This window comes from Puma concolor, chromosome D1, assembly GCF_028749965.1.
Source record: "Puma concolor isolate L17-30 chromosome D1, mPumCon1.1.hap2, whole genome shotgun sequence".
NCBI lineage: Eukaryota > Metazoa > Chordata > Mammalia > Carnivora > Felidae > Puma > Puma concolor.
The window spans coordinates 99,119,917-99,144,232 of record NC_141676.1 but is presented as its reverse complement, the minus strand read 5'-3'; the positions used below and the strand labels follow the sequence as shown (position 1 = coordinate 99,144,232).

The window sequence follows — 24,316 nt, the reverse complement described above, 5'->3', positions numbered from 1 at the left end:
GAAGCCCTTCTAACGGCTGATGGGGAAAAACCAAAATTGGGATGAAACATTTGTTGCAAATAATATCCAAGTGGGGAATCTATATGTGAATAATCAAGACTTAACTGTTTCTGATGTTTGAATGGGCCTTATAGTAAGACTAATCTTTCACGACATGAAGCTGGAGAAGAAAGCCTATTGGTAGTAGTTACGGTCTCAAGAAAAGATCCGGTTGGAAGTGGCTACAGCAAAGAGTGGCTATGCAGCAAAGAGACAGCAAGAGGAGCCTTCGGCGCTGACTTAAGTATATGAAAGGACCATTCTGCCACCCACCAGCCCATGTGTACAAAAGTGTGCATATACACGCAGGCATGTGTATACTCTTTGTATGCTCATGGGTGCCAGAGCCAACCCTTTCTGTGGCCATCCTGGCTACCATGACATCTTGTTCAGGTAAGTGCTGAAAGCCGATATCCTGCGCTGTCCACACTGATGGTTTTCATCCATTTCACCTTTTAAAAAAAACTTTATTTTTTTTTTTAGAGCAGTTTTAGATTTAGGTACAGAGATTTCCCATATACCCCTGCCCCCTCACATGCATAGCCTCCCCCATTATGAACATCACTCACCAGAAAGTCCTTTTTTTTTTTTTAAACCACGAATGAACCTACATTGGCCCATAATAATCACACAAAGTTCACAGTTCATCTTAGAGCTCACTTTTGGTGTTGCACATGCTACAGGTTTGGACAAAAATATGATACATACCCACCATTGTAATATACAGGGTATTTGCACGGCCCTGATTCTCAGTGCTCTACCTTTTCACCTCTCTGCTCCCTACACCCTTGCAACCACCGATCTTTTTACCGTCTCTAATAGCTTTGCATTTTCCAGAAGGTCATATAGTTGGAATCATAGCACACACCCTTTCCAGATTGGCTTCTTTCACTTAGCGGTGTGCATTTAAAGTTCCTCCATCTCTTCATTCCCTTTTAGCACTGAATAAATAATATTCTGTTGTCTGGATACACCACAGTTTGTTTATCTTCCACCAAAGGACATCTTGGTTGCTTCCAAGTTTTGGCAATTATGAAGAGAGCTGGGGGGCGCCTGGGTGGCTCAGTCGGTTAAGCGTCCGACTTCAGCTCAGTTCATGATCTCACGGTTCATGAATTCAAGCCCTGTGTCGGGTTCTGTGCTGACAGCTCAGAACCTGCTTCAGATCCTCTGTCTCCCTGTCCCCGTCCCCTACTTGCACACTTTCTCTCTCTCTCAAAAATAAGTAAACATTATTTAAAAAAATTTTTTTTTTAATATGAATAGAGCTGCTGTAAACATCTGTGTGCAGGGGGCGTGGTGTGGACAGAAGTTTTCAATTCCTTTGGGTAAATGCCAGGGAACATGATTGCTGGGTCATACGGTAAAAGTACATTTAGTCTTGTAAGAAACCTCCACCCTGCCTCCCAACAGAACGTGGCTGTGCCATTTTGCATTCCCACCAAACAATGTGCGAGAGTTCCTGTGGCTCCACATCCTTGCCAGCAAGGTTTTATCAAGCATTCTGGATCTTGGTCATTCAAATAGGTGTGTAATAGTATCTCAGTTATCTTAATCTGCATTTTCCTGAGGACATAGGGTGTGGAGCAGCTTTTCATGCACTTAACTGCCATGTGTATGTCTTTGGTGAGGGGTCTAGCGAGGCCTTTGGCCGACTTTTTCATCAGGTTATTTGTTTTCTTATTGTTGAATTTTAGGAGCTCTTTGTATATTTTGGATAGCAGCCATTTATCAGCTGTGTCTTTTGCAAGTATTTTCTCCCAGTTTGTGGCTTGTCTTCTAATTCTCTTGGTATTTGTCTTTCGCAGAGCAGAAGATTTCGATTTTAATGAAGTCCAGCTTACCCATTATTTCTGTCCTGGGTTGTGTCTTTGTTGTTGTATCTAACAAGGCAGCACCATACCCAGGGGCATTTAGGTTTTCTTCATCTAAGTGTCACCTTCCTGAAATTTTATAGTTTTGCATTTTACATGTGTGTCTGTGGTCCATGTTGAGTTCATTTTTGTGAAGGGTGTGAGGTCGGTGTCCAGTTGCCTTTTTTTTTTTTTTTTTTTTTTTTGCATGTGGATGTTCAATAGTTCCAGTACTGTGTGTTAAAGGCACCAATTTTTCCCCACTGTATTGCCTTGGCTCCTTTGTCAAAGATCAGTTGACTCCATTTATGGGGGTTTCTTTCTGGGCTCTCTATTTGACCATACTTTTTTATGAAAGAAATACAGAATTGTAGCCTAACTTCTCAGCCTCCAGTAGCTTCCATTGTCCATTGTCTTGGACAATTGTTCAGCAGAGCCAACCCTGGAAGCAGGCACTGATTTGCCTCTCACAGCCACGTGATTCCCTAAAATCCCAGTGAAGTTCAACCAAAGCTTGGTTAGCATCTTCAGCGGCTAATTAGGCACAAGAGAATCGAAGGGCAAAACCCAGTCGTTGTCCAGGGGGAAAGAAAGAGAAGAATTGCTCCCGCTCCTTTTCAAATTTTCACACTTCAATTTTTTGTTGACTCAAGACTGGTGGGCCCCACCGTGGGCTGGAATACTAAGGCCTTTTGGTGCAACTCAGAGAATGAGTTTAGTTTCAGGACTCAGATGAGGAATCCTGCCCTGAGCCCCCCCAGGTTTCGTGGCTCCGTGCCTCTCCTTCCCACACACTCTCCGTGTGCCTCTCATATCTCACGTACTGCATTTGCTGACTCTTCTGCTTCTAGACTGTGGGTCTACCTGTGGGTCAACCCTGGAGTTGAGTCTGTCTCTTTTTCTCTATGTGCCCATGACTAACACTGTGCCTGGTACCTAATGGGAAATTAAGATTTTTGAAAATGAAATTCCTTTTTTTTTTTTTACCTCTAAATAACTTCTAGTGCCCTTCATTGAGGTTAGGAGCTGTGAGCTGTGAATGCCGAATAATACAGTACAGGTCTGTAGGGGCTTCTAGTCAAGTGCAGAGCCATACTGCCTGGGTTCATACTCAAATCTACCTCCTACTAATCATGTCACCTTGAGCAAGTTCCTTGAATTGCTCTGTGTTTTAGTTTCTCCCCTATTAAATGGGGATGACAATAGCAGCCATCTCAAAGGGCTGTGAGAATTGACTAGTTAATATTTGTAAAGTGCTTGGAAAAATGCCTGGTACATTAATAAGTGTTGTCTGCTATTATTGTGATTATAAACATAATTATTGTCATTATTATTCAAATAAATTGGTGGAGAGCTTCCTGTTCCTGTTCTCCCTTATAGCCCAGAACTTTTGTGGGGGGCGGGTGGGGTGGGGGGAGATACCACCGTTGATGATTATCTGATCTGGTAGAACAAGTGTTATGGCCAAAGATATCTAAATTAGTAAATGTAATCCTAGGTAATGAAGCTTGAACCTGGACCATCAGTCACCCTAGGATAAAGGCTCCTAGAAAGAACTGGCACCTTTCCTTATCGCCTCAGCCTTCAGACCCCTGAAGCCTTTTAATACTCTGTTCTTTCCCGGAAAATGGTGGCAGCAAGAAGGTAGTTCCAAATTCAGATACTAGAACAAGAAGAGGGGCAGCTGGATGTCTCAGTCGGAAGAGTATATAACTCTTTTTTTTTTTTTTTTAATGTTTATTTTGAGAGAGAAGGCGGGGAGGGGAAGGGCAGAAAGAGAGGTAGAGAGTGCAGAACCTGACGAGGGGCTCGATCTCATGAACAGTGAGTTCATGACCTGAGCTGAAATCAAGAGTTAGATGCTTAACTGACCGAGCCACTAAGGTGCCCTGGAAGTTCTCAGGGTTGTGAGTGTGAACCCCACATTGGGTGTAGAGATTACTTAAATAAGTAAAACTTAGAAGAAGAAAGAAGAAAGGAGGAGGAGGAGGAGTGAGAGAAGAGGAAGAAGGAGAAAACGTTTCGATAATCGCAAGCAAATGGGGAAAAGTTGAGATCTGCATACTCTCCATTTATTTATTTTTTTATTTTTAATTTTTTTTTCAACGTTTATTTATTTTTGGGACAGAGAGAGACAGAGCATGAATGGGGGAGGGGCAGAGAGAGAGGGAGACACAGAATCGGAAACAGGCTCCAGGCTCTGAGCCATCAGCCCAGAGCCCGACGCGGGGCTCGAACTCACGGACCGCGAGATCGTGACCTGGCTAAAGCCGGACGCTTAACCGACTGTGCCACCCAGGCGCCCCATGCATACTCTCCATTTAGTGAAATGGATCCCTCCCTGTTCTCTTTCATCAGGCTCCCATTACCTCTTATCTGGTCTGTTCCAACCTACTTGAAGCAGACTGTCTTCTCCAGTTCATCTTACAGCGATTTTGGTTGAATGTATAGCAGTGATTCTCAACTTTGGTTACACAATGGAATCACCAGGAGAGCTTTAAAAAAGATGGATCCCCACACAGATTCTGATTTACTTTGGGGCATAGCCTGGGCCCTGAGATTTTTAAAAGCTCCTCAAATGATGTTATTGTGCCATCAAGGATGAGAACCAATATCCAAGAGTGCGTACAAATCACTGGGAACCTTGTTAGCATGCAGTTCTGCTTCAGTAGGTCTGGGGTCAGGGTCTGAGACTCTGTTTCTAACAAACTCAGGAGATGCAGATTTTGCTGGGCTATGGGCCACACTTTGAGTAGCAAGGGCTTGATAAAATGATTCCCTTGCCTAATAACATCATAGACTTCTTGTTACCCACATAATAAGATGCCTCAGCCTGGCATCTCAGGCTGGCATCAGAGTCATTGAAGACCCTCCGACAGCAGTGGTTCTTAAGTGTGACTAATATCTGAATGATCCAGGGGCAGGTTTTAAAAGATGTATATTCCTAGACCCCACACGAAGGCTACTGAATCGTACTCTTCAAGGTACACCCTACAAGAGTATTTTGGAAACACTTCCCAAGCGTTACAGAAGATCAACAAGGTTTAGGAGACACCATATGCTTCTAATACACTTTTCCAGGCTCATTTCCCATTCATTCAACCAGCAAACATCTAGTGCACCTGCCTCCTACCAGGTATTAGAAAACAAAGATGAAAACAGTTTGATCCTTACTCATGAGAGATTGGCAAGATAAACACCAAAACTAGATTATTAACTACTCCCCAGCCGTGGTGTAAATGTTCACCCTTCTACTTACGGTCTTCTCTTTTGAAGACCGTCTGGGCCCCTCAGCATCCCATTGTCGCCCGTCCTGATAAAGCAAACCAGATGCCCTCTTTACCGCATTTGTGCCCCCATGCTAGTTTGGTCATCTCTTCCAATTTCACTTCCCTTGGTATTAAAATAGATCTCAGAGCGGAGAAAAGGATTTACCCAAAGTGTCACAACAACCGTTAACATGTACATAGTGGCTTCCTTGTGCCTGTCATTGTGCTAAGCACTTTTCACAGGTGAAGTGTGTAAGAGTCTTACAATGGCTTTATAAGATAGCAATTACTATCCCCGTTCTATGCTTGAGAAAATGGAGGCACAGAAAAGTTAATTTGCCCAACGACACAGAGTCGGTAGCCAGGCTGGGTTTGTTTGTTTAAAATTGTTTAAACGTTTATTTTTTGGAGAGAGACGCATGCACAAGCGGGGAGGAGAGAGGGGGGTAGAGGATCCAAAGCAGGCTCTGCACTGACCGCAGCCAGTCCAATGTGGGGCTCGAACTCACGAACTGCAAGATCATGACCCGAGCCCAAGTGGGAGGCCCAACCAACTGAACCACCCAGGTGCCCCAAACCACGTTAAGTTTTAAGCCTTATACTCTACTGCCAAGTAGGGTGATAGGGCTGTAACGAAAAGGAATAACTTCTAATTCCCGGGCCTGAGCACTTTCCTGGCTAATTAATTGCGTGCTTGTTTCACAACTGAGACTCCAGCGGGAGGGCTGCGACTACGTCTTACATCTCCCATCGTGCCTAGTAGGGGTGCGAGCCCTCAGTAGGTGCTCAGCCACTGGTTATTGGATGGGCTGTCCCCACATGGGGGGGGGGGGGAGAGGCGGGATGGGTAATTATTGAAACAAACAACAAAACACAAACAAGGGCAACAACCTGTAGGTCTCACGTGACCACCAGGTAACCCTCCGCTATCCATCCCCCCCATCCTGGGCCCCGAGCTAAGGAGGAGTACCCTTCGGCTCCCTTCACGGACGTTCCCCGTCCAGCTCGGGTTCTGCGCTCCGTCCTCCCAGCCACAAGGTGCCCCCAGACCCCCGGCTCCTCTTCCGCCGCCGCCAGATCCTCGTCCTCTCTCCCTCTTTCCGCCGCTTCCTGCTCCGACGATCCGCGCTCCGAGCTCTGGGGCCGAGGCGCCCGAGGCTTCCCGATGCGCTCGGCCAGGTAACAGCGCGGCGCGAGCCGCCCGGCTCCTGCCGCGGGGCTGGGCTCGGGACGCTGGGGGCCCGGCCCGCCCGGCCCACTGGTGGGGAAGGAGGCGGGCAGATGGTCTGGTCTGGCCTGGCGGCCGAGGGGTGGGGGTGGGGGGCTCCTCCTGCCTCGGGGCGCGGGAGGCTTTGCTTCGCCAGGCTCGGCGACCGGCGGGATGCCCATACAGCGGCGCGGCGTAGGTGCGCGCAGCCGGGCGTGGCCCGGTCCGCGGGCGCGTCCGAGGGAGATGCGCCGGTCGCGGTGCCTGCGGGGCGCCGGGGTTGCTGCTCGCCCCAGCCACGCCTGCTCCGCGGCCGCCCGCCAGGTGGGTCCGCCCCGCGCTCCTCCTCCCGAATCTGGCCCGGGAACGGGAGGAGCGAGGACAGGGGCCTTGGAATTCTGTGCCCGATCGGCCATCTCAATACCCCTCCGTTCCTTTACCCAAGAGTAAAAAACCGAAATCCAGAGATGGACTGACTTTCCCAAGGTCACAGACTTGTATCTGCCATTTACAAATGTCTATTCTTTTAAGTGTTTGTAAATAGACTACTGTTTCCTCTGTTCTGCCAGGGAATTAGGATTCAGGGAAGAGGACTCTAAAAATACTAATCAGCAGATCCAAATGAGCTGATCCGCATTACTGGCCGGTGACCCTGGCATTTAGAAGGAAATAAGCGAGGACGGTTCTTTTCACTCTGGGTACTTTGTATTTCTGGGCCTTGCTCCGAAAACTGGCCTAGATGCTTTACAAAATTTATCTCAGAACTCCTTGTCAGAACTGGGCCGGATTAGAGTTTACAATACTCTTTTCTTCTCTCTCTCTTTCTTTTTCCTACCTCCACCTCCCCCCCCCTTTTTTTTGTAAGGGAGGCTCAAGAGGTGACAGTGATTTGCTCAGTGTTTTATGGCTAGTTAGGGGGCACAGACAGAATTGGAACTCAGGTCTGTGATTGACACCTACTGTTTTCTTGAATAGAAAGCTGCTTTCAGCTGAAGGCAGCGCAGAACTTGACCTTCATAAAGCCCTCTCTGGATAGCATTCCTGGGAGCGGCTTGTGTACTGAAGTGTGTTGGTCCTCAGATATTATTTCACTTGTCAGAATAGGGTTAAGCAATAAGTGTAGCCATGCAGAAAATTCCTGCAGAGATGAGACAGATACCTGAAATTTTTTTTTTTTTGTACGAAATTTCAATAGAGGAGCTAACGAATATTAATACCATCTTGGTTACTTGAAGATTTTAGTCCTGTATGACTTAGATTGACTCAGTTACAGTCATTCTTGGCCTGATATATTTGTCATCAGTAAAAATTTCAAAATGTAGCTTTCTGACTGTATGTTTAATTAAATAATTGCCTTAAAGATATTTTTCTTTTTCTTTTTTTTTTAATCTTTTTTTTAACGTTTATTTATTTTTGAGACAGAGAGAGACAGAGCATGAACGGGGGAGGGTCAGAGAGAGGGAGACACAGAATCTGAAACAGGCTCCAGGCTCTGAGCTGTCAGCACAGAGCCCGACGCAGGGCTCGAACTCACAGACCGTGAGATCATGACCTGAGCCGAAGTCGGCCGCTTAACCGACTGAGCCACCCAGGCGCCCCAAAAATATTTTTCTGTATCAACAAAAACTTCCCACATGCACCTCCACATCCCTCTGCTTCCCTCTTGGTTAGTCTTTGAATTGGGTTTCGGAACTGAATCGAACTCGGATTATTTTCTCTTCTAAAATATCTGGAGTCTGATTAGTTCTGTGTTTAGGGTTACCTCAAGTTTCCATTTTAACTGGTAAAACTGTGACTTAAGTCCCAATTTCAGTTGAGTTTAATATCAGCTTCAAACCACATTAAACTCCTACATGTCATATGACCTCTAGCAGAAACCACAGGCAGTAGTCCTGTTCTTTTCACCAGAGCTTCTCATTGGAGTGAATACATTATCGAAGACGTGTACTATGTTCCTCATGTATCATTGTTCAAGGTCAGTCATCACTGACAGATTATTGACATGTACTCATCCTTATTTTATTTTATTTTATTTTTTAAAAATTTTTTTTTTCAACGTTTATTTATTTTTGGGACAGAGAGAGACAGAGCCTGAACGGGGGAGGGGCAGAGAGAGAGGGAGACACAGAATCGGAAACAGGCTCCAGGCTCTGAGCCATCAGCCCAGAGCCCGACGTGGGGCTCGAACTCACGGACCGCGAGATCGTGACCTGGCTGAAGTCGGACGCTTAACCGACTGCGCCACCCAGGCGCCCCTCATCCTTATTTTAAAAAAATGTTTTCAATGTTGGATGCTTGGGTGGCTCAATTGGTTGGGCATCCGACTTCGGCTCAGGTCATGATCTCAGAGTCTGTGAGTTCGAGCCCCCTGTCGGGCTCTGTGCTGACAGCTCAGAGCCTGGAGCCTGCTTTGGATTCTGTGTCCCGCTCTCTCTGCCCCTCCCCTGCTCACGCCCTGTGTCTCTCTTTCAAAAATGAATAAATATTTTTTAAAAAAGAAGAAGATTCTCAGCTGTGTAGATAAGGAAGAGTTTCAGTGAAGGCAATGTTTTTGTACTCTCCTATAGAAGAAATGAAGATTATATTCGCATTGACCCACTGCTGTTTTCTTAGGGTATATCTTGTTTTTCTGGTTTCGGTCTTTTCATCATAGGATGGCACTAGGTCTGTGTCCGCAGGTGCTGTGCAGCCTGGGGGGCTGGCTCTCGCTCTACATTTCTTTCTGCCGCCTGAATAAGCACCGAAGCTATGAGTGGAACTGCCGGTTGGTTACTTTCACCCATGGAGTCCTCTCCATAGGCCTCTCAGCTTATATTGGCTTCGTTGATGGCCCCTGGCCTTTTACCCACCCAGGTAGGTGGAGACATTAGAGGGCTTTCCCTAACGGATTATATAATTTGGGGGTAGTCTTGGAAGGATGGGACATTTTCACAGAATGTGTACAATATTGAAGAGGAATTACCGTTATAATTTGTACCGGGAGTCTTCATTTTTAACTCTGATATTGTATGTGTCCCTATTTCTGCTCTTCATAACTCTCTGCTTTTGAAACAAATTTTAAATGCCTGTTACGTTGTAAGCCACCGAAATGTACAAAAACATAAAGCTAATATCAGTATCTTCCACCACCACTCCCAAACAGACACAAATGGACTGTATTACACATACTTTTTGATAGCCTGCAATTTTCACTCGATTGTATTTTCGAAGGACATCTATATAGATTTTTTTTACCCGTCTTAATTGTGATATAATATTGTGTCGTATGCATACATCGTCATTTATTTAACTCATGTCTCATTATTTGGGGCACCTATATTGATTTTTAAGCTGCTAAATGTCTGAGTATTACTTCCTTAGAATAAAAAAGTTGTGTCCCCTTGAATTAGTTTGCTGGGGCTGCCATAACAAAATGCCAGACTGGGGAGCATAGACAATAGAAACTTATTTACTTCCGGTTTTGCAGGCTAGAAGTCCAAGATCAAATTGTTGGCTGGTTTGGTTTCTTCTAAGGCTTCACTCTTGCTTGCAGGTGGCTTCCTTCTTGCCGTGTCCTCACGTGGTCTTCCGTTGGGGTGTGTGTGTGTGTGTGTGTGTGTGTGTGTGTGTGTGTGTGTGTGTGTTCTCATTTCCTTATTTTAGAACACCAGCCATATTGGACTAGAGCCCATCTTAACAACCTCATTTTAACTGAATTACCTCTTTAAAGGCCCAATCTCCGAGTACAGTCACATTCTGAGGGAATCGGGGGTTAGGGTTTCAACACGTGAGTTTGCAAGGGACAGTTCAATCCAGAAATCCCCTAGGATGTGATTTTTTTTCAATTCCTTAGATCCTTTTTTGTTTTAATTGCCTTAAATTTCTATAGTGAGCTTCTGAGTTTTTCCCCAAAAAACTGTCAAACTGATACGAAAGCAGCTCTTAAGCTTTGTGTCTCGTATGCAGGTTTCAAATAGATTTCAACGTGTCCCGTCCTTGTACTTGATTTTCTTAAGCTGGGAACACACTAACTTCTGGGGTTCTTTCCAAGGCCTGCTTTCAAGAAGGGTCAGGGCCACCAGTGTCCAACAATCTAACCCATTAAGCTAAGAAATTAATCCGACATCCAGGGCAGAATAACTGAAACAGTCTGGAAACAGACCTTTAAAGCTGGTTAAACAAACACGTAAAATAAAAAGAAGAAGAAAGCAAGAAACTGTAAGATTTTAGTTGAAGGAACAAAATAACTGAGTGGACACGGAGATAATGGCTGTTGCTCAGATCACTCATTGAGAGCTGATTCATCAAATCCAGCATTTCCTGGGCCTGTCACATTATGTGGTTTGATAAAGACCAAGGTTTTAGATTTTAGTCTTGGTCGTCATTACAATGCATGTGCCTGCCTTTGTTTTTGCTTTCAGTGACGCAACTGATCATCGTGGCCCTGTTGTGGGAGACAACAACATAGGACCCTCGTGCAAGGTCACTGTTATTATACGATTCCCGGTCACTCAGTTTGCTTCTGTCTCGGTTTATTGCAGGCTCACCCAATACACCTCTCCAAGTGCACGTACTGTGTCTCACCTTGGGCTACTTCATCTTCGACTTGGGCTGGTGCGTCTATTTCCAGTCTGAGGGGGCCCTGATGCTGGCCCACCACACCCTGAGTATTTTGGGCATCATCATGGCCCTGGTGCTCGGAGAATCAGGCACAGAGGTCAACGCGGTCCTCTTTGGAAGTGAGATTACCAACCCCTTGCTACAGATGCGCTGGTTTCTCCGAGAAACAGGGCACTACCACAGTTTCACTGGAGATGTGGTGGACTTCCTCTTTGTGGCTCTGTTTACGGGAGTGAGGATTGGCGTCGGAGCTCGCCTCCTTTTCTGTGAAATGGTCTCCCCCAAGCCCAAGGGGTTTGTGAAGGTTGGGGGAGTGGCGATGTATGCTGTCTCTTGGTGTTTCATGTTTAGCATCTGGCGCTTTGCGTGGAGGAAAAGCATCAAAAAATACCACGCCTGGAGAAGCAGGCGGAGGGAGGAGCGGCAGCTGAAACGTAACGGACATCTGAAAACGCGCTAGCCAAGGCTTCCTCCAGATGCCGGATCGGGTTAGTCAGCCACAGGACCCAGGTTGGAGATAACGGCTGTTCTAGAATCAGGCTCATAACACACTTAGGTTTCAAGAAAGGGCTAAACGTATCAGGCAGTGTGGTCAGTCTTTGAGTGGAGCCCATACCAGTATTAAAACACTCACGTCTACCGTGGCGCAGGTGTAGAAAGTGAGACTACTCAGGGGTAGTTGTGAATGAGTCAGAGCTGTGAGGTGGGGGTGGGCACAGCTGCCTTCCTTTTTGTTCGTGGTGTCCCCGGGTCCTCTTGTCTCTGGGATGCTTGATGGTTAGACCGCTCAGGAAGGAATTTGAGAATTTCTTCGAGAATTGACTCCTTGAACAAACCCTTGTTCCTGCTTTCCGTGTAGCAATTTAAATAAAGTCACCCCATTTACTCTAAAGTGAGGGACTTCTAGGAAGATGCATGTCTGGCATTCTGAGCCTTGGATCAGGGAGGGGGCTGTGCTTAAACAAAGGGAAAGGATGAGAGAAGTGACCCTAAACCAACTGTCGAGGGGCCCCAAGACACCCCCAGGTTCGGTGCTTTGCTGAGGGGACTCACATGACTCAGAATGTAGTGCAACTCCTAGCTGTGATCAATTACAGTGAAAGGATTCAAGGGAAGAGCAGTGAAGGGAAAAGGTGTTTGGGCAGAGTCCAGGGGAAACCGGGCCCGAGCTTCCAGAGTCCTCTCGCAGTGGGATCACTGAGGATGCACTGATTTCCTCTAGCAACAATTTGTGGCGATACGTGTAAAATGTCCAGCGAGGAAGCTCATTAGATGCTCAGTGCCCCAGTTTTTTACTGGGGGTCATGCAGGCAGCCATCGCCTGGCATGTAGCAGAATTCCTGACTCCCAGAAGGAGAGCAGGTGTTCAGCCTAAACCATATTGTTTGCACAGTGTAGGCACGGTGAGCCATTCTCATCAGTTAATGAAGGGAGCCCTCCTGAAATCTAAGTTTCCAGATGCCAGCCAAGGGCCAACCTTGCACGGAGGCCTTTCCAAGGACAGGAGTTCAGGCCTGCTCTGGTAACTCTTTTCTGTACAAAAACCAGGGAGTTAGGGCTTCGGATGAGAGATGAATGAGGTGTGGGCAGATTTACCGAGTCCTGTTGTACGGGTTCTGCCCTACCGAGAAAATGATGCCAATTCTCAGGGCTTTTGTGCATTAATCTCCTAGGCATGAGAGGCTGTGACTGAATTCCATAGGGATTTAGCATGTGGATTCCACTGTGCTTGAGATGGCAGTTCAGGTTTCAGCCCTGCTATACATCCTGCAAACCAGAACCAAAGAGTAAAGTGTACCGGCCTCAGGGGGATGAGGCGAATTTTATTTTATTTTTTCCCAAACACATTCCCTGTTAGCCCACTTCCTACATTTTCTTTTCTCTGAATAAGGTGCCACTCTCTATGGATAAAATCAGATGGCAAGGCCAGTCCTAGAAGGAAACAAACAAAAATTTCTTAGTGCGATAGTCTATCATCCCACCCAGGAAAAGCAAGAACGTAAGCTTAACATGAGAGATTAGGAATCAAGACTTTCTGGGTTCTTTTAACTAATTTTGCTCCTCACTTGCCAGATCACTTGGGCAGGTCACTTGTGTTCTCTATGTCAGTTTAAACCCTGTTGTGAATGAATGTAGGACTTTTATGGGGAAAGGGACGATTTATTTATTTGTGTTTGTTTATTTATTTATTTATTTATTTGCTTGTTATTTATTTATTGGATTATGTCATTTAGACCCCTGGGGATTGATTTGCTTAATTGGTGAGTAAACACGTGGGGCTACCGAAGTCTAAGCCTAGGTCAGTAGGAAGTCTCCGCCCATTCTGTGGTCACCGGTAATACGAACCTAACGAGTGGTCTTGAAAATGGATGTCAGTGCCCAGGCATGATGGAGCGTTGGAATGGCATGACGTCATCATTACTCTGGGAAAAGCAACTTTCAAGGCATGTTGACAGTGGTCTTTTAAAATGACTGTCATTTGGTTAATGAGTTTTGCTGCAGATGGAAACAATCTGACAGTAGCATCCCGTCTCTTTTTTTCCCTGTGATCAGTATCCCCAGAATGCTGGTGAGCTTCTTTCCAACAAAACTGTGGTCAAAGTTGGATGCCGGGGAATGCTGATTCTAGCAAAAGCCTAGTGAAAAAGAGTGGCTTGGCGCAGGAGCTTAAAAAAAGAAAAAGCTGGCTCTTGAATTTTGGCACAGTGCCACCTGTTCCATACCAGACAAATGAATAGACTTAATCTGGTACCAATTTTTTTTTCTTTTTACTCCTCAGACGTGAAGGGATTGCAGACCTTGGTGTTTTAGGGGTACTCCTGGGAATGTACGTAGGTTCCTTTTGCGTTTTGAATAACCTAAATAATAAGAGAAGAAAAATAGCTCACTTCAGCTTTTCTTGATGCTTTAACTAGTAACTCTGAAGGAACCTCCCTGAGAGAAAAATGGGAAATGAAGGTGACTCAGCAGTTAAGATGCTGAGTTTTGACATCACGGGTAAACGAAGGGCTAATTAACATGTGGTATGGTCGGACAAAATGAAGTGTTTTATTCATTTGCATTTGGATTACTATGTAATAATTCCTAACACTGCTCAAGAAAGATTTATATTTCAATAAGATTTGTACTGAATTTTATAAAAATAAACAAATTTTTATCAACCCAGAGTCTGCCTTTGTATCTTTGGTGTGATTTTGCCAAGAAGTGTAAAAAAAAAAACAAAAAAACAAAAAAAAAATGGCGTGTAGAAATGTTGACCCATATTTATAATTATCTGTGAAATACCACTTATCTGCTCTTAACCATCAACCATTCCTAATGCTGTTTACTTTTCGGGGCAACATCTACATACAGAATACAGAAAACAGTTTGCTAAAGACTGAGGAAAAACTTCCTTTCTTTATTTTTGCCATTTGTTTGGGCAGTTGCCTTGAAAATGATGTTGAGTGGGCTCCATGAAGATAAGGACCCTCGGCTCTCTTCAGAACTGTACCTCCAATGCCTAGAGCAGTGCTAGACACATAGTAGGTGCTCAATAAACATTGAAAGAAGAATGGGTAAGGATGTGGTTTAGGATAGCCAGTCTCCCTCCCCTACCCCCTCCCCAGGGAAACCTCAAAGAGCATGCATGGTGGATTGTGTCACTGGTGTCATTTTTTTAGGTAAGGGACTAATGACCATGGGGAGTGTGTTCCACCTAGATTGGTGGGACTCTTCTGAAGGCATTCTATAGTTAGAGCCTTTAGAACAGTCTAGAGCTACCAACAGTTCTAAAGAGGCTTTCAGGGATGTTTTTACCATTAGAGCTTTGTGGGTGAACATAGAGATTTTCATCATTGAAAAAAATAGCTCTGGAATGAATAACCACTGGCTTAATTAAATCCTTTGCTTACCATCTTCTGAAGCTTTCCCACAGCAAATGCCTTCTTTGCTCACAGCTAGAACTTTGGGTCTGTTTAAGTTTGGAAAGATCTTGAAAGCAGCCTGCCAAGAGGTTTTGTATGCAAGGAAGGGAAGGTGAATTAGGAAGCTTTCCAGTTTGTTTTATTCCTGAAGCTCAAGTAGTGAGGCATTCTTGAAGGAAAGAGGAGAACTCATTTTTTAAATGCATGATTTGATGAGTCATTGGGTCCAATTAATTTCGTACCTGTTTATTAGGGTATGGCAAAATGATATTTACTATGTTTAAGAAAGATACAGGTTTGGAGATAAGGTTTGCATTTTGGTCATTTTATACAGATGGCTAGAGCTCTTTCCAGTTATATGCCAAAAACACGCAATTAAAAGAGTTCTCGGGGTAGAATTACCCTGGGGTACACCAGCAGGTGGCAATGTGTCCTGGTCTGATCATTAGGAAAGTGGCTTGGAACTTTTATCGGGTGCTATTCTTTCCCAAAATAAACATTACAAAATTAGCTGGCTGTGCCCTGAAAAAATAAAAAAAAAAAAAAATCAAGCAATAAAGAGTCATCTTTGGCCTCTGTTTATCTTTTCCTTTTTTTACCCCGTTCTAACGTCAGCCTTAGCTCATGCATCTATTCAGGGATAATGATCTTTTCACGAACTGTTGCAGGTTGACTTTTAGAACCAGCATCATGAAGAGGTCCTTGTTTCCCCTCTCCACATCCACTCTTTCTTAAATTTGCTTTATTACCTGACTTCCACAGAAAGGCTGAAGACGCTCACCCACCAATGCAGGTTTGAACTCATTGACTCTGAAAACAGGTAAAGGGACAGCCACTTAGGGCAGTGGCCCGAGGAACTGAACCATATTGTATGTGGTACTTACAATTGCTACACTACGGGGTTATGCAATCATAAAACTAGATGGATATCGACATGTACCCGGTAGGAAAAAAAAATAAGCCCCCTCCCCAAATATTTGGGAACTCTTCAGAGAGAACTGCAATGCTTTCTACCGGATAAATGCACTTTATTTTCCGCTCCCATTTCTCTCCACAGCAAGCTTGTGAAGTCGCTGTGGAAAGCACCATGCTTTCTCCATTTGGCAACTCAGACATTTCACTTTGCCAAGGCAGAAGCAGCTTAAAAGCAATATTATACCAAGAAATCCTGGCTCCGATTCCCATACTCTCGTTCCCCCCAGCCCTACGCTCCACCGTCCTCTAACTTTGCCCTGGCAGCCAGGATTTGTGAGCGGCGGCCCCTGTCCTGGGAGGAGGCCAGCAGGTGCCCCAGGTGAGCGGCCAAGGCCAAACCCTCTCTTTGCTGGGGTTTGCTGCGGAAGAGAGGGATGGTGTCCTGGCACCTGGACCGGCATTCGTTGCCAGCAGTTTACAAGTAGTCGTTACGTGTTATCAGAAAATAAGAACAAGTACATTCCATTAAGGAATAAACGTTTCCAGGGCAAGGGGGCGGGTGATGCCTCTCATCCCGGACGCCTCAGCACTGGTGGAGTGCTCTTTGGCGGTCTCCGGGTAAAGCCGAGTTAGTACAAGCTAGACTCCAAAGTACAGCTCTCCGGCGTTCCCGGGGCCTTGAGGGCGACGCTGGGTCGGTGGGTGGGACTCCCGGAGACGGCCGGTTCCCACCTCCCTCCGCCCCGCAGAACTACTTTTCCGCTCCCCCAAACAGGACTCCGGCGGAGGCGTCCGCGCGGCCCTGGCGCGCGGGCGGGCGCGGGGGAGACGAGCGAGGCCGGGCGGCGAGGGCGGCGGGGCGGCCCCGCGCGCCGCGGAGGGATCCCGGGTGAGGCGGCTTCCCGAAGTCAGAGGGGAGGAGGCCAAAAAAGTCGACGGGGGAGGGGAAGCGCGAGCTCGCGCTGGACGCGGCCGGGGCCGGGAAGACAGAACCGGAACCGGAACCCGTGCGCGCGCCTGCGATCGTCGCGCGGCCCCCACCGCCGGCGGCCTCCTCCGCCCGCCGCGCGCGCTCCCGCGAGGGCCCCAGGACCCGGCGAGCCGGTCCTGCGCTCCGAGTGGTCGCTCTCGCCGCGCCGCCGGCCTCCGGGGCCGGTGCTTCGAGGCCGGGCCGGACGGGAACCTCCCGCCCCTCGCGGGAACCGCCGCCTACCGGCGCGTCGGGGAGGAGCCGCCGCCGCCCGTGCCGACTGCGGAAGAGTCCGGGCCTCCCAGGGATGGGGAGCAGCCCGCGGCGCTGAGAGACCAAGTTCCTGTCACCTCTGGCTGCGGGACCCCTTCCCCCGGCGCCCGCGGTCGTCCCAGCGCCCGGAGCTTGGTGGGGGCGGCGAGGAAGACGAGAGGGGTCCCCCGGCCCGGGGACATGGGGCCGCGCGAGCCTGGCGCGGGACGGCCCGAGACGCTGCCTAGGCTGCGGCCACGAGCGGCCGGCAGCCCCAGATAGAGAGCGGAGACCACAGCGGCTGGCCCCGCGGCGGCGGGGACTCGCGAGCCCCCGAGACTCCGGAGGAGGAGCCGACACCCAGCCCCGAGCTGATCCCGCCCCAGCCCCGGAGGGACTCCCGGGCCCCTTCCCTGCGGCTCGCCGACTTCCCCCCCGTGACGGAGTTTTCTCCTTGTGCCTTCCCGAGGATTGCTCTCTAGCTCTAGAACTCGCCTTCTGGCAGACTTTCTCGGGTTGTTTTGGGAGATACCCTGTTTTGCTCCGACCTACATCCCCTTTCCTTGACCCCTTCCAGTCGGACGTTCTAGATGACTGAATGGAGTTTTGAGTTGGACTTTTGTGTCCCTTACGGAGTCGGGCCTGATCCCAGAGCACTGGGGGTGGGGTGGAGGTGTTACTGTAAAATGCAAGTTGGATAAAAGAAGGACCTCTCGCCAAGGGCCCCAATGAGCGGCACACAGTCCACTATCACCGACAGGTTGGTATGAAGCTCCCCTTGCGCTTTAGCTTCCCTGGGTTCGGCCTGACCTAGCAGAGAGTCCGTGATAGCCGATTGCCTTTGACCAGTGAAGTTGACAGGCATAGGAGAGAGGGTTGTTTAGGAGCTCTGCAATTAGTCTGGGGTTGCTGCCAAGTTAGCCGGTTGATTGGATTTGGAAATGTAGCTTTTTTATTTTTTTTTCTGGGGAGAAACTTTTCTCCAGATTCTCGGCGAAGGGGTAGGTAAAACCATGATTGTGGTTTTGTGTCTGTACTGTGCATTGGGATTCTGTACTTATCTTGGAACCAGAGGAAGGTCATTTTGGGTGAAGGTCAGTGCCCGAAGTCGGCTGGGGTATTGGTGCATCATCAGTTTTACTCCTGCCCTGTAGTTCTCCAGACCCTGTTAGATTTTTAGGAATTGCTATGTGTAAACTTCATTCTGAGACTGCTGCATGGTGGTTTTTGAACTTGATCTTTGAATGTTGACCTGCGTAGCGTTGATTATCTAATAATTTTACAGAATGTTGAAATTACTGGTAAATCACAGGCTCTTGTTGGAGCTAAAAAAGGGGGAGAGAAAGTCATGGGGCTTGATTTTAATTGCTGCATTTTTAGTATTTTGTCTTTGAGAAGTATTTACATTTAAGGGATACAAACCCTAAGCGAATTAGGTCGTACAAGCATGGCAGGTGGATTTGTTGAGTTCTGTGGGTCCTTTATAGGTTTTATTTATGTTGCTGGTGGTTGGTAAGTGGAGCTTCTTTACCCTTAAGGGTTATTCTTTGGAATATTATTTTAAATGATAAATCCCACTAGTATATTTTATTTCTCACTTTCATGATGACATTGTATGCTGATTCCAAATTTCAGTCAACCTTTTTTTTTAGTCACTGTTCAAACCATTACATCATCAAAAACAAAAATCAAATGACTGAACTAGGGGGCCAAAGAAAGCACTTTGATGAAAAGCGCAACCATAGTGCTCTTGCAAAAAAATAGTTGAATTTCCTAATAAGAGAGTTTCACCCAATTGTAAGACTCATTTGTTGATTTTAAAAGGGCCAAATTCCATTATCATACCATAACAGCTACTCCAGAAACAGAACTTCCTCTTCCTGTTGATGCTTTCCAGTGTCACGTGAATGTTCACCTAAAAGATTCCATCAAATATTTAAACTGTAGTCTTTGCGTATTTTTCTTTAAGACGAATTTTGGTTTTCAGCTTTTCACATTGTACCCGTATCCTGAGTAGCAACAATTCTTATCTTAATTTCCTTGAATCATTCCCAGTCCTTTAACTTTCAGGGTGTTTTGGTACTGAGACATGACTTGAACGGGTGTGTGGGTAATTGTTTTTATTTTCCTGGTTCATTCAATTCTTGCCCTCTCTGTTGAGCCTTTAGACAAGAAGTCTTATTAGGAAATAGTGTAGTGTTGGTAGTTTTTATTGTGGCATTAGGCGTGTTTAATTTTGTAGAAACAGAACCTAAGGTCACCAGCTCATTTCACATGAAAATCACCTGATAGTGCCCACCTGATAACCTTTCTTCTTCTCTGTGCTCAGAGATTTTTTTTCCTTTTTCCATTATCTTGGAAATAAAATCTTGGGATTTGGGGTTTTTTTTTCTCATAACTTAGATGAGATACAAATATACAATAAGCATGCAGTCAATGAATGTCCTTTACCAGGCACTGTGCTAGGCACGAAGGATTAAAAGATGAGTATTCTAACTATAAGATGAATCTGCAAATTGGTTTGGGTATTAGTATCCTTGAATTAGTTCAGGGGCTGGCTGATTTTATAGATTTTTTTTAAACAGTAGAAAAACCATTTAATAGCCATTTAATTTAATATGCATTGCTGAGACAGTATGGATACCTGTATCTTAGGAATTTACTCGTTTTTTTTTTTAATAAGATTATTCTTGCGTGACTATTACATTTTCTTTACGTCTTCCGTAAATATCAAGCATCTATTTGTGCATTAGAAGAGTAGCTGTCTCTGATCTGAATATATGTTGGAGTGAAATATGGAAGTGCTGGGTTAGTGTTACTTTTTTTCTAGGGTACCTTAACAAAGTTATGAGTATAGAATAGTTCTTAGCTTCTCAGCTTTACCTCCTTCATCCTCTCTTCTCACTGTCCACTTCCAGTATACTGTAGGTATATTTTGCATTTTCTAGAGCTCTTGGCAAATTAACAGTGCCAATGTAGCTTTTTAAAGATCCTTTCAAGTTTGAAGTACCGTATGTGGTATGGCTTTGTTTTGTAGAGTGTGCAGACCCACCAGGCCAGCTGTGTGAGTTAGAGTTCTTTCATTGTGGTGCTTCTGACTACAGAGTCTGTCTGTCCTCAGTTGAAATCAGACGAGCTGGTTTTGGGCGTTGTTCTGTTTTGCAGTTTGTGGCAGGCGACACATGGCTGAACAAGATAAGAAGGGTTTTATTCTTGTGTTAGGGACGTGCTGGGGCTGGGATGGAATTCAGCTATGTTTAGGCTCTGATTGGTCACTGTGGATACTCAGAACTCTGTTATATCCTGTTATTATTTTGCAGTTAAATTAACACATTCATTTACTCCCTTCTCTTCCTCTTCATCTACTCTCCAGACCCCTCATGCTCCACTTTTTGAAAGGTACAGTCGTCAATTTAAAATCCAAACTATGTTCATGGTAGCTACTGTTTTCATGTAGGGTATATGAATAGGTTTTTTTTGGTTTTTTTTTTTTTTAATCTAAGAAGCTTATGAATACCATCTAGTGTCTTGCTTTGTAACTTCTGTGAGATGTATAGTTTTCTTTCCACTTTGAGAATCAGCACTTGAAAAGTGGCAGAACTATCTGATTACTGCTCTTCACTTTGCGTTGATTGCCGTGTTCAGTCCCAAAACGTATCCTAATTGTTGGCAGTCCTCTTAGATGCCTGTCTTCTGTCCTGGAGCGTTTAGGGGTCTTACGGCACTTGGAATTTCTTCTGAGAGATAGAGGCGAGGGAATGCTCTTTCAGTGGACTCACTAAATGATTTCAGGCCAGATTCTAGAACAGTGAATTTTCAGGGACGATACAGGTAGGATTTTGTTATAAGGGTCTTACTTGAAATAAATAGACCTTTGTCTGGTCTAGGACTTGTGGATTTTGTTACTTTGATTGATAAAACAAAGGTTTTTGATATATTGGCATTTCCTTAGTACTGGGTTCAAGTTTGAGCTTGTTTAACTTCAGCAAACTTTTAGTGAGTATGCAAACCTGTGACTTTATACGCATGTACCCAGTAATTAACATTTTCATTCATGATGCTTTTTCTGCCCTCATTGCCACATAATGCTTTTGATTAAAAAAAGAAAACAAAACACTCCTGTATGAGTGCTATTTTCAAGGTTGCCCGAGTCATATGCAAGGTTAGATTGTTTGTAATGTTTACTTGTGAAGTCAGTCATTTGATAAATACAAAATTGATATTGGGGACCAGGATCATAGTGCTAGCTTTGTATTCAGTTTAATGTTGTTTTCTTCGGGCACAGTATAAAATCTTGATTCATATAGGCGTGCATTAGTACATTCACTTGCACACTTTTACATGAGTCAGCGTGTACAGTGTGAAGTTTTTAAAAAAGTGCAGAGCTATAGTCTTCCTGATTAATGGCACATTTATAAGATGTTCTCATTTATTTAGTGAGGTGACAAGAGAATCTTTAGTTGAATCACTGCAAAAATATGTTAACCTGGCGATGCTGCTTAACCCATTGATGATTTCTTGTTAAAATGTAGATAGCATTGAGTTAACATAGGATTTTTTAAATTAAGTTTGAATTTTCAGTTTAGGAAATGAAATTTGAAGCAAACTGATATGGGTCACAGAGAGCAGGATATTTTAATGGTTTTCCAGAGGTAATTGGAGAGACTCTTACATCATGGTTGTCTGACAAAGTTACTAGAAATGTTTCTTATCATATAATTGCTTATCTCCTAGAAATTGACCATGTCACATTTTCAGGAACAGGGAGCTGGAGCTTAACTTCTTTCAGTCTTGTTTGTTAAAACTTGGTTTTGATGATGTTTTAAATGTTCATTTGATGATGTTCTCTTTTTCCTTTTAATAATTAAGAGTCTTCAAAATGTGGCATTTGCACTGAAAGTATAAAATGAGTAACGTTTTGTTTTCTTTTGAGTAAAACACTCTTGTGTATGTAACAATATCTTACTGTGGTGTAATTCTTTAACATTTACAATGTTTCTAACCCCCCCCCCCCCCCCCCCCCCCCCCCCCCGTCAGATCATCACTTACACTTCAGGCAACTCATAGAATTTAAGTCAAGATTATAAAACTGGAAAGGACAGAGCCACCATTTTAACTTAGATTTTTCTGGCTCTCAAGGCCTCCCCCCACTTTTTACTTTAAATTATGGTGTTTCTATGTGTATTATTTTTTTTCTTACTTTCCTTTAGTAATCTTCCAATCTGACCAAGTTAGATTTTTCTTATAGAATGCTTTCTATCCTTTATACATTCTTGCCTGAAGTATCTCTAGAGGATAAAGCTCTCGTCATTTCCTCACGAGACTGAACAACAGTCTGATAGATCTTGTAGTCAGGAAGTTTTTCCTGATCTTTAGCTCAGACTTTTGATTTGTCCTGTTACTTGTATGTACTTGCTGTCCTCCCATTTTGTGTTTATATGACTCTAACTGGCTTAGACAGCCAATCAGCACCTCTTCCCTACCCCCACCCTATTCTTTGCTTAGCCAGTTTGTATTTCTAATTTGTTGTCTAACAATTATCCTGCCCCTCTTAATGTTTTATTAACTTTTCCTCAGTCGCTCTCCTAGTGCAAAGTGATTTTGTTCCTTAGATGTCTGTATTTTATCTTTACCCATATTCTAGAGCAGCAATTTCCAACTTCAGTTTAATGTAATTCACAGGGTCTTCAGTTTTTTCCAGGCATAGCCCAAAATTAGGGCTATAGAGATTCTCACTTTTATTTTAGATAGTTTTTACAATGGATATGGGAGATATCACAATCAAATAAAACAAATTTATACAAACAGCATAATTACTAAATCAAGCAATTATGTATGTTATAAAAGGCTTCTTTACAAAGTGATTCTTTAAAATATGAGTGCCCCTAATGTGACAAGTGTTATCAGTTATGTGACAAATGGGTAGCAAACAAAAATAATAAACATTAGGAGGAATCTTTGCTTGAAAATCAATCAGAAGTGAATATAAAACATTTCTGAACTTGTAAGTAAATGAAGAGATGTGATTATAGCTCTAAAGTAAAATATCTGTTGCAGTGGGTGAGATATATCTGGAAGTTGTTTCTTTTTTTTTCCCCCTGCAGTAGTTTTTCAGTCTCACATTAAATTGTATGTCACTTTTTGCATTTTTTTTTTGTTTCCACATATTAGTGAAAAAGAAATAGACCTGCAATGCTTAGCGTTATTCTTCCAGTGAGATGCACTATTGTTAATATTGAAATAATACTGTCTCTTTTTGTCACTGTATTTATAAGAACTGTTACTAATGATAAGAGACCATAAAAGAAGGGAAAAGTACGCGTTAAATTATTACAAAATACATAAGATTGTAGAGCTCTTGAATATTTTATTAGTAGACCTTTTTCACTGATGGTAACTTAGTTTAAAATTATTTAAATAGATGTCTTTGTTCTTTTGCCTTTTGCTCATGATTTTGTTTCCTCGAACTTTAGAATTTTGGAAACATGCCAAAGTGAGGGCATTTTACTTTTGCAACTTAGAGTATGTAGAGTACCAAGATAGCCAAGTTTGAAAGGTTTTGTAAGGCAGCTTCTACCTCCCAGACAAGCTTATGAAGCTAGTGCTTTAGAATCATTTTTAGCTTTTTGATTCTGTGGAGGTAACACTTGATGGTGCTGAAGGTTAGAGGCTTTGCCTAAATTGCATAAGCATACATTATTGACTTTCAGTAAAAGAAGAAATTTACACTAAGTTTGCCTTATTGAATTAGCATGTACCAATGCAGCTGACAGTTTAGATTCATACCAAAACAGGATCTTTTACTAATTCAAATGCTGAATCCTGGTTTTTGAGATCATAGTCACATGATAGGCCTGGGTGGCTTCCCAGTGTTGAAAGACAAGCAAATCTAATGGCCAATGAAAAATTAGATTTCCTGTCTTGGGACTGTGAGTAACAACTCACGAAGAAATTCACAGAGAAATCTAAGAAAACCCGGTTTAGTTAATGCTTACAGTTAATTGCCACTTGTACACGGCTTTTTCTTTAATGTTACAAAGCTCATTGTTGTCATTTAATGATATTGCTCTGAGACTGTACTTTTGGTCAAATATTACATTTAAATACTGATTTTAGGTTTACATACTGACAAGGTCAAAGAGGATTTTGTGGGTCTTCTTTGAATTCAGAAAATGTAGATTATATTGTCGTAAACCGGAGATTTCATCGGCATCTGAAGAAGTTATATGTAAAATTGGTCATGTAATGCAGAAGGTGGCTGTATCTTATCTAGAAGAATCACAAGTCCCCAAAGTACAGATGGTTCC

General features: G+C 44.3%; 2 protein-coding genes across 7 annotated transcripts in view; both read left to right on the top strand.

Moving 5' to 3' along the window:
- Positions 1–6,087: 6,087 nt before the first annotated feature.
- Positions 6,088–13,663, top strand: TLCD5 (TLC domain containing 5). 3 transcript variants are annotated; one of them, XM_025929025.2, is made up of 3 exons: positions 6,088–6,340; positions 9,022–9,221; positions 10,889–13,663. In XM_025929025.2, exons 1-3 carry the CDS (start codon positions 6,327–6,329, stop codon positions 11,425–11,427), a joined length of 753 nt encoding a protein of 250 aa, XP_025784810.1. In that variant the 5' UTR covers positions 6,088–6,326; the 3' UTR covers positions 11,428–13,663. The 3 variants fall into 3 exon arrangements, with proteins under 3 accessions (XP_025784810.1, XP_086534981.1, XP_086534980.1); XM_086678855.1 differs by having other exon boundaries at positions 6,127–6,340; positions 9,047–9,221; XM_086678854.1 differs by lacking the exon at positions 6,088–6,340 and adding an exon at positions 6,473–6,692.
- Positions 13,664–17,644: 3,981 nt separating this feature from the next.
- The window catches only part of ARHGEF12 (Rho guanine nucleotide exchange factor 12), a 149,780-nt gene continuing 143,108 nt past the window's right edge, over positions 17,645–24,316 (top strand). For all 4 annotated transcript variants that reach the window (XM_086678852.1, XM_086678850.1, XM_086678851.1 and 1 more), the window contains exon 1: positions 17,645–17,769. In XM_086678852.1, the coding sequence (XP_086534978.1) occupies positions 17,738–17,769 (32 nt within the window). In that variant the 5' untranslated portion in view covers positions 17,645–17,737. The remainder of the gene's footprint in view (positions 17,770–24,316) is intronic.